The sequence below is a fragment of the Cavia porcellus genome, unplaced genomic scaffold (genome assembly GCF_034190915.1).
Source record: "Cavia porcellus strain 051 isolate PalLab524CR breed Dunkin Hartley unplaced genomic scaffold, mCavPor4.1 scaffold_6, whole genome shotgun sequence".
NCBI classification, from domain to species: domain Eukaryota; kingdom Metazoa; phylum Chordata; class Mammalia; order Rodentia; family Caviidae; genus Cavia; species Cavia porcellus.
Genome location: NW_026947489.1, coordinates 57,502,981 through 57,516,542, shown reverse-complemented (window position 1 = coordinate 57,516,542; position 13,562 = coordinate 57,502,981). Strand labels below are relative to the sequence as shown.

At 51.5% G+C, this 13,562-nt stretch overlaps 1 protein-coding gene, 1 long non-coding RNA gene and 1 other non-coding gene across 16 annotated transcripts in view; 2 read left to right on the top strand and 1 right to left on the bottom strand.

Annotated features, from left to right (window-relative positions):
• Prkag2 (protein kinase AMP-activated non-catalytic subunit gamma 2) overlaps window positions 1-13,562 on the top strand; it is a 240,127-nt gene that overhangs the window by 81,674 nt on the left and 144,891 nt on the right. Inside the window, exon 1 of one of the 14 annotated variants that reach the window (XM_063250775.1) lies at window positions 11,213-11,670. The exons of 12 other annotated variants lie outside the window; for them this stretch is intronic. In XM_063250775.1, the coding sequence (XP_063106845.1) occupies window positions 11,577-11,670 (94 nt within the window). In that variant the 5' untranslated portion in view covers window positions 11,213-11,576. Of the gene's footprint in view, window positions 1-11,212; window positions 11,671-13,562 lie in introns of those variants that run through there. One more of the 14 variants, XM_013152161.3, reaches the window with a different exon arrangement.
• LOC134476455 (uncharacterized) lies at window positions 8,011-11,038 on the bottom strand. Its single transcript, XR_010048128.1, has 3 exons — window positions 10,625-11,038; window positions 9,345-9,486; window positions 8,011-8,276 (listed from the first exon to the last, which is right to left on the bottom strand). It is a non-coding gene; the product is annotated as an uncharacterized LOC134476455 (long non-coding RNA).
• On the top strand, window positions 10,344-10,570 carry LOC111756798 (small Cajal body-specific RNA 2). The gene has a single exon (XR_002791213.1). It is a non-coding gene; the product is annotated as a small Cajal body-specific RNA 2 (non-coding RNA).

The following is a 13,562-nucleotide window of genomic DNA, read 5'->3' as shown; positions in this document are numbered from 1 at the left end:
CTGGGTTCTAACGGTGAGGCGCCAGCGGGAGTCTGGCAGGACACCCAGAGATGAGTAATGAAAGCCCTCACCACCGCGATGGGGAAGAGCGGAGGCAGTGGGGTGGGGGGACAGGGTTCTGTGGAGCCTGCAGGCCACAGCCATAGCCTTTCAGCCTCCCCTACAGAGCCGGGCAGGAGTGGGGGTTCAGTCCCCTGCAGGGAAGGCATCAGGGGCCCTGGGAGCACCCTGTGCCAGACATACACTCAGAGCCTGGTCACAGTGACAGATCTGTCCCGTGCTCCCAGCGGTGTGGGCACAGGACATTCCTCATCCGCAGTCACACGCACACAATGAAGGCCTGGGGGACACTACTTTCATGTTCCCGATGTGGCTACTTTGGCCTCTGGCCTTCAAGGAGACTGCAGGGACTGGAGGGCTGGTGCTGACCCTGGACAAGAAGAGAGCCCAGTGGGGTGGTGGGGGACCCTAGGGAGGTCACTGGCCTTCCCAAGGTAGGGCAGGAGGAGGTGCCTGGGACAGGGAGCCCATGGTGGGAGGTGAGGGAAGGGACAGGAAGTCTGGAGTTAGACATGAGCTCTCCCCAAGGAGCCCCAGAAGGAGCCACCTGGGAGCAACATGGAAGCAGTTCTAAGCGCAGGGGGCCCCAGCAGGAGCCACCCAAGGGTCCTCCGCAGTTCGACACCCCTCCCCCCACAGTCAGACATCGCCTGTCTACCCTGCCTGGCCTCCGCTGGCCGCCTGTGCAGATTTCTTTTTTCCCAACACTTTTCTTCCTGTACAAACCAGCTCATGGGGGTCTTTCCATTCTGAGGTCCTCTACTGCCTGGGAAGGAGCGGGCCCAGGAGACATGGGTCAGACCTCAAGGTTAGAAGTACGTGGGCCAAAGCAAAGGCTGAGCTCTGATCCCAGACCAGGCAGAGATGCATACTGAGGGTGAACACGACTCAGGGCACCCACTCCTGCCTGGCAGCCTCTGTGACCACCCACAGGACCCTCACTCGGGCAGCACTGTAGATGCACAGGGGCAGAAGACCAGCTGTTAAAGGACGGAACTGGGGAAGCCAGGCAGGGGCCTTGACGCTGAGAGCCACCCCGCTGCCCTGGGGACCACTCCTGCTACCAAGGGTCTCTTGGAACAGGGGTCACCAGGTTTTCTGAGGGCAGCCTGTGTTTCTCCTTGTGGGTCCCCTGCTGCCAGCCCCTGGCCCGGGGCCTGCATTTCCAGAGCTGGCCTGCCCCCAGTAGCTGGTTACCTGAGAACAGAAGGGATCACTGGCTGCCACTCTGGACAGCTCAGCCCTGGACTGGACTGGACAGTTTCACGGCTGCTTCCAGAGGGGCTCTGCTTCAGATCTTCCCGGTCCTGCCCCTTTGTCTTCCCCATGTAGACTTTAATTCCACAGAATCCCCTAACAGTTGTCCTGCCAATTTCTATCTTGGTCCTCCTCTCTGGTAGCCTGCAGGACGCTTTTTCTAGGCAGCCGCAGGGGCTGCCTCTGACTTCAAAGTCAGAGGAGCCATAGGAAGGCAGACGGAACCCAACCTTGAAGACAGGTAGGGCCTGGTGCTCTGAGGAGGGATGGGCCTGGAGCTGTAAACAAGAGCCCAGCCTCCCTGGGCTGCTCTCCGTGCTTGGACCAGCGGCCCTGGGTCTGTGCCTCACAGGCTGAGAGCCACCAACCCAGTGCCCTTGGACCTGAGCTCGCCGGCTACACCCAGAACCTCCCGGATCCAGGCAGCTGGTGAGGCCTGAATCCCGTGGCTGTGCAGACTTCTCAAAAAAACGTGATTCATCAAGCTTGTCCGCAAAGAAAGGAAAAGTATGTGTGGCATCCAAGTTTCCTGAAAAGTTCAGCCAGCGCACACACCATTGAATTTTGTGACTGAGCACCCGGCCAGGTCCCTGGGAGGGCGCCCTCTGCTGGCTGCCATGCGGTGTCCCCTGGAAGGAGCCCAGGTCCTGGCCAACACGGCTGGGCTGTGTGTGTTCTTCTATAGGAGAAAAGTTCAAACCTCCAGCATCAGGAAATTAATGCTACTGCAATACTGTCAGCCACCATCAGGGCTGATTTGCATTTTTGGCACCCTCTGAGGAAGAGGAAGTCACCAGTCACAGAGCAGTTCCTCTGGGTGCGGCCCTCCACTCTGGTTGGCCCAGCCTCCCTCCTGATCTGATGCAGTGAGGTCAGCTGCTTGGCAGAAGTGCCACACTTCCAGGCCCTGTACCTGTGACTGCAGGGGTCCTTCCCGGTGACATGTACTCTGGTTCCCTGCATAAGGGACATATGTGCCATGGCAGAGTCTCCCTGTTGAGGAAATGCCTGTTTCCCCCTTCCTAAGCAATCAGTACTTCTGGGGAGCCACTTGATGGAGATACCTTCTTTCTCATCCCATTTTCAGTTGCTAGCTTTAGCATCAATTGATAGTTTTTGTCTAATTACTACTATTGAGATCGCCAAAGAAGGATTTCCTAATTTTGTCATTAATTTGACCTTGACTGGTTGGGAGGAGTCCAATGAGAGATTTTATTCAGTGCATCGTAATTTTCCATTACCATGTTTTGACGTTCAGAGTGTCCTAGGAGGCAGGACCCTCTTCGGGATGGTCCCCATGTGCCTTGACTGTCCCTTCCATATCATAAGGGCTTCCAGACTTCCTGGATCACCTTCTACTTCCTCTGCATCTGCTCTAGAATCAGCCATTGTGCCAAAGGGTCCTTGTTACTTTTAGTGGAAAATAGTGTTTAGAAAAAGATCTTGGCACTTTGTGGGCTCATGGTTGCTGGAATGTCTGTTTCAAGGTCTTTCCAGAAGGCAAATTAGAGGCTACTTAATGCTTATAAATAGGAAAGTAGTTGAATGAAATTTTAAAAGTACATTCACACGGCGGAGTACTATATAGCTCTGAAAATGTCTTTGAACAAATGTGGCAAAAAACACAAATAGACAATTTTCAAGAGATGCAACAGTGGCCTTTTGACAGTAGCATAAGCACACTGGATCATCATTAAAATCCATTAGAAGGGGCCAAGGATTTAGCTCAGCAGCATAGGTACCTGCCTGGAGGTCATGGTTTGGTCCCTAGTACTCAAAAAAAAATCCATTAGAAAATGATTTACCAAAATTTTCCTCTAATATCTGTGGATGTAATATTCTTATTGTGGTAAAATATATGTAGCACATAATTGTCCACCTTTTCCATTTTAAATATATAATTGAGTGGCCTTACATGAATTCCCAGGCAACCACCATGAATGTATGGTCCAGAGAGTTTCATCACTGTGTTAGGTGGCTTGTGGTCACTGCAACAAAATACAGAGATAAACAGTTTAAACTGGAGGTGGCCTGTAATAAAATGCAGAAATAAGCAACTTAAATATATGTGTGCCTATAATCCCAGCACTCTGGGAGGCTGAGGCAGACAGTTTGCAAGTTCAAGGACAATTTGAGAAGCCACTAACTTGAGAATTAGAAAGACTCTTTCTGGGACTGGGGATTTAGCTCAGTGGCATAAGCGCCTGCCTTGCAAGCAGGCAGTCGTGAGTTCGATCCCTGGTACCGATTAAAAGGAAAAAGACAAAAAAAAAGAAAGACCCTTTCTTGAAAATGAATAGAGGTTTGTAGAGTGGCTCCATGTGAAGACCCTAGACTCAACCCCCAGTTTTAACAAAAATTTATAAAGGAATGCACATTGATTTTGCTTACGGCTTCAGAAGTCAAAAACTTGGCTCTGACACGTCTGGGCTGTGAGAGGACAACACAGCATAAGAACATGGTGGCAGCCTCTTCACTTCTGGTATGCAGGAAGCACAGGGACAGGGGAAGGGCGAAGGTCCCAGTGTCTCCTTGAGGCCACATTGCCAACAACCCAACTTCCTTCCCATAAATCCCACCCCCAAACACATCCCAATAGCACAACCCTGGGGACCAAGACTTTAATGATGGGTCTTTGAGAAGCATTTGAAATCACCCTAAATTGAACCCTTATACCCATTAGTTGTCACTGCCCATCAGCCCTCCCCTCTGCTGCCAACAAACTGATCTATTTTCTGTCTCCACAGATTTGGCTATTTAGGATATTCCATTTTTAAAAATCTGTGGGCTGTGGAGTCTCGCATCGCTTACCTAGAGCTCTGTGTTAAAGTTTCATCCATGTTGTGTTCGGGTCTTCATGAACTTTGTTGTTGCGTAATATTCCACTGTATGGATATACCACATTTTGTTTACCCATTCATCCACTGGTGAACCTTTGGGTCATTTCCACCTTCTGGTTGTTGTGAATAGTGATGAACCCTCATATGTGAACACTTTTTTTCTCTTAGGGTAGATACCTAGAAGTGAGATTTCTGCATCGTAGGGTAATTCTATGTCTACCTTGTTGAGGAATGACCGAACTGTTGTCCACAAACATTCCCATCAGCAATGTATAAAGACTCCAGTTTCACCACATGTATGCCAACAGGAATTTTCCATCCTAGAGGGTGGAAAGTTATCTCACTGTGGTTCTGATTTGCACTTCTCTAGTGATGGTGAACACTTTTTCATGTACTTCTTTGTCTGAGTAGATATTCTGTGTAGAAATTTCTAACCAAGTGTCTGCCTGTTTTTTAATGTTCCCATCTTTCTGTCATTGACTTGTAGTGGTTCTTTATATACAACAATGCAATATTTAACCTGGATCGCCAACCTGACCAACCCAAGAGACACTTCCGAGATTAGTAGTAAAGCATACTTCTGAGAGTGTCTGGGTGGGTCACAGAGGGACTCTATCTGGTCCCTAACTCCTTCCTCTCTGACCGTGTCCTCTACTTTGCTTTCTGGTGGTCATGAACTGAGCAGCATGGCTCCACCTCAGCCTTCTGCCATGATGTTTTTGCCTTCGTGCAACTTACCAGGGATTGAACCCCCTGAAACCATAAGCCGTGTCAGAGCCGGCTTCTCATTTGTGGGTATCAGGTATTTTGCCTCATTAATGAGAAAGCTAACCAATACTGGGCCATTCAATGGGTTTATGCCTTGTAAATAGTCTCTTCCCTTTTGTGAGTTGCCTTTTCACGCTCTTATAATGTCTTCTGCTGCACACAAATCTTCAGTTTTGATGACAGCACAGTTCTGACGACTAAACAGCTCGATGTGTTGCCTGTAGCAGACACTTGGACTTGTTGAAATGAAGGCAGAGGATGCATGAGCGAGGCAGATGCCAGCAGTTACAATTACTACTCAAGGAGATGACTCGGGATGGGGACAGAGATGTGGGAGGAGGCGGGTGCCCCACAAAGCACAGCACATGGGTAAGAGGTGCCTGACGACGTCCTGTGTGTACCACTGGTGAATATCTCACAGCTCCTGGGACATTTTTACTACTTTATCTCACATGATCCCCTTGAGCCTTCTGTAGAATGGACCCAGCCGGTCTTAGGATCTTTGTTATAGGAGACATTTGAAGAATTTTCCTAAATGAATCAATATTGCATGCCAAGTAAAGCTATATTGCTTTAAGGTGCTACATTTGACCAAAATGTTTTAAGCCTTCCTTCCTACCTTCTTGTTTATAATATATTTCACTATTAAAAAGAAATAAATGAGGCCAGGTGTGAAAATCCTAGCCTATAAGCCCAGTTCCTTGGGAGGCTGAGTCAAGAGGATCTCAAGTTAATTGTTTCCAAATGAACACACTTATAGAAGCAGCTGGGGTCCTCTGTGCTTTTAAAATTAAGCTCCCCCCAAGGTACCTGCCGACTGTCAGTGGGTTCAGCACTGCCGAGCTGCACCAAGCTGGGTATGCTGAGGGTTTTGTCTCTGCCAAGAAAATCACTCGGCTGTCACTCAGAGTCTCTGAACTCAGTTCCTGTGACACCATGAGGCTGTGTGTGACCATCGTCGTGTTGGGTGCCACAGAGGGGAGGGGCACTCGCAGAGCTGGGACTCACATGCAGCCCCCATGGACAGGACTCAGCAGGTCTTCAGAGATGACGCTGCAGTGAGCTCTGAGTCAAGTGCGACGTGACCTTCAGGACTTTCCGTGAAATGTGACTCGGTGTCTGGCAGCCAGCAGGAGGCCCTGGTGATTACATGCTGGGTGTGTCACTCTCGGGCTCCGCGGGTTCTGCACCTGTGTCATCACATGACAGACCCGAACATGGCCTTTGGAGTCTGGGTGCTTCCCTGTCCCCAAAGATTATGAAAGGGGTTTCCAGCAGCCCAGTCCTGAGAGCCCACTCCTGGGGTGCGTGGAGCTCTGCTCTCACCTTGTGACCCGTGTCCTGGCATTGCCTGTCGTTCCTCAGAACCTCTGTCCCTTTCTACTCCTGGTACTGTGCACATGGACGGCATCTGGGATTGGGGCGGAATACGGGGTCCCTGCTGGTCACTCAGCAGCCGGCTGACTGTGTCATCGGAGCTCACATCCTCTTCAGTGGGTGCAAGAGGTGCCACCCAGTCCCCAGAGTGACCACGTTCTACCCTGCATCTCAGGCACTTTCCGCTCTCATCCCTGGTGACAGCGACAGGGGAACAGCAGCTTGGCCTAACTTAGCACCAACCACAGCTTTGATGACAAGGAGGCTCAGGTCATTTCCAGAATTCAACTTTATATCACTGGCTGTCCAGAGGTCAGGTGGGGTCCAGAGGATTGATTAGTCCTATAGATGTCCCCAGGAACAGAAGGTGCCACTCCAAGGGGACCGAAGGGCAGAGAGCTTTCGGCTGAGCTGGGGAGAGAATTCCCACAGAACTCACAAAATAGCTCGCGAGCTGAGACTCAGAGCCCTCCGGCAGCCAGCATGGGCCAGCATCAGTGTTTGCATTTTCCTAGCTGTTGCATGAGGTTTATTGTTGGAATCCAGAAGAAGACACCAACTGTGGTGGGCACGGAGGTGATGCCTTTGAGCATAGCGTTCTGAACAGCTGAGGCCGGAGAATCAAAACTTCCAGCCCAGCCAGCCGTACTGCTCAGTGTGAAGGCCCAAGCTCCAACACCAGTGCGAGGGGTAAAATATAAGGTAATGAAGAGTGGGATTTAAATACGTGCAATCCCATCCCTCTCTGAATCTTTTTTTTTTTTTTTTTTTGTGGAACCAGGGATCGAACTCACAACCTTGTGCTTGCCAAGTAGGTGCTTATGCTGCTGAGCTAAGTCCCCAGCCTCTCCCTCTCTGAATCTTGTAAAACCGGCATCACAGTGGCGCTCTGCCTGCCTGCAGGAAGGTTTTAAGCTGAGGGCATCTGTTGTTCTAGTTCTGTGGTCCTGTTCCAGTTCACACCCGTGCAGAAGCGTGATATTTTTTAAAAATATCCAGAAGGGCCCTGGCCCCTCTAAAATTCAGCTGCATCTTGTAATTCTTTAGTCCCTTCTCTTTTCAGCACTTCCTTTAAAAAAAATAATCCCGAGTGTGGAAAGCACCCCGTCTATCCATCTGGATTCCTACTGGCCGCCAGGTCCTAGAGGAACCCCCGCTGTGTGCACCTGTGTGCCTGCATGGGGCGTCTCCTGGCGGAACTGTGACAGGAATGTAGTGCCCCGTCCTCCTGGGATGGGGAATCTTCCTAGCCTTCCTCCAGAGTACAGACAAGAGGGTCCCCATCACTGAGCTTGCTGGGGGACCTATGGCCTCTCCCCATGCACCTACATTTGTCCCCAAGAATAACTCTGCTACCTCAAAGTCACCTCCACCACCTTTTTTCTCTGTAATGCACGATAGCCCTGGAGCCCGAGGTCTTCCTGTCTTCTCTGCACTGAGGTCCATGCACCCTTCCTTGGTCTGCATGGAGCGAATCTATAGCAGGCAGCAGCCACAGGGCAGAGGAAGTGGTAGCATCTGCCCTGGCCACGCCCAGCCTCCGAGATATGTCCCCCAGAGGTCTGCTCTATATTTCCAACATCCTAGCTGACCTGACAGTCCTGAAGTGTAGGCACCTATGTGCTAGTTTGAGTTTTGAGGTGGACTTTGCTGCAAATTAAGATTTGAAAACCTAGTTCGTCTCTCTTTTGCCTTTAAGTTTCCCAGCATGAAGATCAATTAACATAAAGAAAGTGGAGAGAAATTATCTTTTCCAAATCCCTGCAGGCCACAGGGTCCTCTAAAGCTTTGTTTGAGTTTTGGGTTTGGCTTTTTGAGCCGGTCTCGCTATGCAGTTCAGGCTGGTCTCGAACTCGAAGAGATCCTCCTGCCTCGACCGCCCGAGTGCACTGGGATTGCAGATGTCTGGCACCACACCTATTCTTCTGATTCAGTTGTTCATCTTTAAATTGGGGAGTGTTGTCCTACCTGCAGCTTAGGGGATAAAAAGACAAAATAAAATAATAATCAGAAGGTAATCTGCACTCCACCTGCCATAGGGAAAACACGTGACAAATGGGAGGTATTATTTGCTAATTAAAACGTAGTTCTTGGAGGACAAAAATGTCTTTGAATTCTCCGTAGCACCTAATCTGCTTCGTCAACAGCTGTCTGGTAGATTGCTAGAGGCTCAATGACTACTTGTTGATTGAGTAACCATCTAAATAGAACCCGGGACTGGCAAGCCTCTGTTGCTGTGAGTTTAAACTCATTCCATTTTAGTCACTAGACTTTGAAATAATCTTTCTTTCCACAGATTGGGTTATGTAATGCTACCACAATGTGATATTAGTATAGACAACGTCTTTTGATTTAATCTTTTGTTCAGAATATGGCCTCCCTGCTGGCACACTTGCATAAAGATCCTTTCCTATAGATTGCTTGTTTTACTTCCCTTTTTTTTTTTAATAGGATCTTGCTTAGCCCAGGCTGCCATCTAACTCATAGTGATCCTCCTGCCTCAGCCTCCTGAGTGCTGGGATTATAGCTGTACTTAAAGGATCATTTTAACTTTTATTAGAAATGAAATTGACTTTTTCAAAAATAAATCTAAATGTGAAATTCCAGAACCTACCCACTGGGTCCTATCGGAGGTTTAACCACAGTAAATTAGGGCACTGCACTAACCATGGAGATGATCTTCTGTCATCCTGGGAGCCAAGGCTGGACTTCAGTGAGATACTGCTGAAGGCCAGGGCCTTGGCAGGCTACGTCAGCCAGCCAGGCATCCGTCTCCATGTCCAGCTGCCCCAAGGCCATTTCTGTCCCTTTTGCAGGCAGGGCCAGGCAAATCTCATCCCCATCCTCTGGATGACACTCCTGGTCCATCTGGCTGCTGGTCACATAGGCACTAACTTTTCCTGCACTTGGCTCTGCTCAGAAGTTTACCTTGGCCTCTGCCTGCAGGACAACCCACTGTGGACCTTCTTCCCGTGTGCTTGCTACAGAGATTTGGTCCCATATCTGTGGATCAGTCCCAGCAGAGAAGAGGAGGACACTGACCTTAGGACATTTGCAGGGGAACTGGAAGAAGGGGCCATTTTCAACCAGAGCTGGTGCTGCACACCTGTAATCCCAGCCCCTGGGAGGCTGAGGCAGGAGGATCACCATGTATCTGAGCCAGCCTGGGCTACATAGCAAGACCCTGTCTCAAAAACAAACAAACAAACAAATGCTTTGGTGAGGAGGATACAGCATCTTCCTGGGCTGTCACTCTTGCTGGGCCCCAAAGATGAATGAGGGAGAGAGAGCCTGACTGGAGGTGGAGCCTGGTACAGGCAATCCCCAAAAGTAGAAAGTCCTTCAGACGCACAGCAGCCCAGAGGTACCACAAACACACAGCCCCAGACCCAGGCTCTGCCTCCCTGCCTTGGTCTCCCACAGCTCCTGTCGGCTGAAGACACAAAGGGGCTTTGACAGACGTGGACACCTAGCTGGACACTCGAGGTCCCACAGGAAACGTGAGGCCTGGGCCTCCACTGTTTCAGCTTTCTCCATGGTATGGCCAGGTCCATTCCTGGTCTACCAGGAATCCGCAGGAGAAGGGCTAGGCATCCATTTCCCTCCAGAAATGACTAGGCATCCCTGGGGGAAAGTGGCTGCTCCATCAGGCTATGCAGTGTTCCAGCACTGGTGACACTGGAAACCGAGCACCTTGAAGCAGGGCAGAGGGATGAGCAAGGGGCTCCCAGGGAACAGGGCTACGGATGACCACAACACTAAGGCTCTTAGGCCTTGGAGGACCTGCCAGCCTCATACTGGCCAGCTCCGCACCAGGCCCATGGTGCTCCCCCAACAGCTGTGAGTTTGGTAGAAGTGATGGGAGACAGGTGAAAACCAGAGCTTTCCCCTCCCCCCAGTACTGAGACTGACTTCAGGGCCTTTGCGCTGAGCTACATCTCCAGCCCTCCTTTCTAATTGATTTTATTATTACTTTAAAAGAAAGTCTCACTGAGCCACTGCTTGCATAGGCTGGGCTTGGACTTGAAGCCTCCTGCCTCAGCCTCCCAGAGGGCTGGGAAGACAGAGAAAGCGTGCTCCATCATGACCAGTGACCAGGCAAGGGGCATGTGGCCCAGCGTATGGGCGGACATGTGAGAAGGCGTGTAAGGCAAGCGAGTTGCTCTGCCAGCCCATCTCTGCCTCTACATCTTCATCTCATTTGATTGGGCCGTGACCCCAGCCCTGGAGGGCTGCCCCAGAATGAAAAGCTCCCCTCCTGCAAAGCACCCCTCTGCTGCTGCTGTTGCCACTGTGTTTGTGTGTGTTAGCTGCAAACTCACAGTTTTCTGTTGTGTTTCATCAAATCAGAGGTTTTCCCAGGGCACCATGCAAATTCAAAATCCCAGATCTGGTTCTGCCATCGGCTTAGGACCTTGGCAAAGACACATCATCATCCCAAGCCTCAGTTTCCCTGGCTGTCCCAGGCACGGTGGATCCAGGTCCCCTCAGAAATCTCTCAGAGGGCGGTCCTTGCATAATTCTCAGCAAGCCCAGAGCTCAAGTTACACATTTGCCTAAGACCTTCTGCTGAATTCCGAGGCAACCCCACCCCTCCTCCGGAAGGATCTTATTGCTGCCTGGGGCGGGGCACGAGCCAGCGTGGACTCAGCGATTTACAGCCCTGGCACTTGTGGCTTCTCACCAGCAGCAGCCGGAGCCTTCTGCCCACGGAGCCCCAGAGTGCACGCATCAAAATAGTTGTGTGATGTCATGTCAGAATGGGAATGTGCCCAGCCACTCGGGCCAGGAATTGTCCGCAGGCGTGGTTTCCTTTTACAGCCTTTAAAGAGGCGCCTAGCGACCTGCACATGACTGGCGAGCTTGTGCTTCCTCTGCCTCCTTAGTCTCCCCTCTTTTGAAGTTTAAGGAAGGAAAGAGAACCTGAGTGTATCCACCAGCCGCTGACCTTAGCTACGCAAACAAACCCCCTGTGAAGTTCTGTATGTGCCTCCAGTGGCTTCCTGCCTACTTAAGGGACAGCGAGAGAGACGTGCAGAAGCCTGTCAGGGCTGCTGGGCCAGAAGCCTTGGGAACACTGGAGTGAGACTGTAGCGAGGTCCCCTGCTAACACTGGGTCCCTGGGGAGGACACCTGCACCCACAGGCTGTGGGTACCCTGTGCTGCCAGCTGATGCCAGGCTCCCACCAGTGACCTGCCTGCCACCTTGGGCTGCTGCCGCTCTTTGAGTCCTGACATGTTCACCTGTCATTGCTTCTTGGGCCACAACTACTGATGAAGCGCTTTGGAAGTCTCCGGGGCAGCAAGAAACCTAAGGACCAAAACCGGAGCACCCAGAGGCGCCAGTCAGAGCCCCATGGCCTGTTCGGTAGGACACTGCTCTTTCTCTGTCCCTTTGGGGTCTGCGCTGTCAAGGTCCCTGGGTGGCACCTTTGCCAGCCACTTCCCCTTGGCTCTGGGTGGAACTGGGGTGGGGGGCAGTGGTTCAAGGGGGACTAGACTGCCACTGTCAAGTGCCCTTCGCTGTCCCCCACTCGGGCTCACTGAGGATTGGTAATCACTGAGTGGTCATTCATTTAGTAAAACCAGTGGCTGAGGGCCTGAGAATGGACCTAAAGGGTCAATTTCTGTTGTTAAAGATTAAACATGCAAGTGAGCAAATTATTGGTGAGGTGAACATGAAGGGCTTCCGCCTGTGTCCTGAGGGAGCAGTCTGCTAAATCAGGGGTTCGGGCGGGACAACAGCTGCCACATTTGCCAGCCTGAGGAGCAAACTTGCTCTGTGGGCTTCTGGCTTCTGGGAGCTGTTGTGGGAGGCTCCGGGGTTGGCACCGGTGTGGCTGGCATGGGCAGAGAAGCATACGGGCTTTGGCATCCCCGGGGACCTGCAGGGAGCCACACAGGTAGATGCTAGCACTTTTGTGGCTTCCTGGGGTCCTGGAAGACCCCCACCCCTGGCCTGAGGTGGGAGAAGTCATGTTTTAAGACAGGGGAGCCTGTCACCAGGGTCACTGTGTGCACAGTGTGGGCTGTGGCTTAGCAGCTTGGTTCCAAAGCAGTGGGTGACACTGCCCCAGAGTCAGGGAAGGCAGGGGTGCACCACTCCCTGCTCGGGGACATGGTCAGTGGCAAAAAGTGTCCTATATTCATCTAGTGGGAAGATGACTCTGGAAAAACTTGAGGGCAGGAGGGGAAAACTGGAATGGTCAGAGAAGGGAAATCTGGAATGTGCCCTCCTCTGGTGACTTGGGACTGGGCATCACTGTGGAGTGAGGGCCCAATCAGGCCAAGCCCCGGGTGCTGGGGAACCCAGGGAGAAAGAGCATGGTTTTGGACTCGGGAAGCCTCAAGTGTGTGCTGGGGTGAATTTCCAGCAGAGCAGGACTGGACATTCTTCAGGGACTGTCTGAGAAGATGACTTGTAAGTAATGAGGAAATAAACCCTCATTAACCGTAGAATTAAATCCGGACCTATTGTTGAACTGGAAATCTGACCTTGGCAATGAGGGCAGTGGACAGACCTGTTATTAAAAGCCTGCTGGGTGCCAGACTGTGGGTTTGCCCTGGTGTCTATGAACGGCTGTTGTCCTGTCTCCTGAGATCAAAAATAATATTTGCATCTCTCCTGAGCTGCAGAGGTGCTTGTGTACCAATGCCATCTCTGACCACAGGGCGGGGATGTCCAGAGCCCAGAGCCCTCTCCTGGGACCTGGGAGCAAGTGGAAACCTGCCTGTGCCCGTCGCAGGGGATGAGCTGCTCTAGGAGGCTGGAGTGTGGGAAGCTGGGTGGATTCAGTGTCTGACTTTCCCTTTGTTAGTGCCAAGGTGAGAGAGACCAAGAGCCAGGACAAACAAGAGGTGTCAGCCCCTCCCCAGGGCTGGGCTCGGAACTGCTGAGCGCTGGAGAAACAACCAGGAAATGCAGGCACAGTCTGCCCTCCTGGCTTGGTCTGGCTCACCCATTCACCCACCTGAGGCCCCAGGTGAAGGGTCACTCCAGAAACACCTGTGACCTCCCCTGCAACCTCATCTCCAAGAGATGTTTTATCTGGGGTTCAAACCTGAAGGCCCACGTTATTTTCTGTAAATAAATCATTGGTTTGGCTTGAACATACCCCACTCCAGAGCCAGGAATTCCCTTCCAGCAGTGCCCTCACCTCAGACAATTATTCCTACCCGCGCATGCCACACACTCGCAAGTACCTGCCTGTGTCTGCACACATGCACAGACTCACACTTGTGTGGTCAAGACACACACAT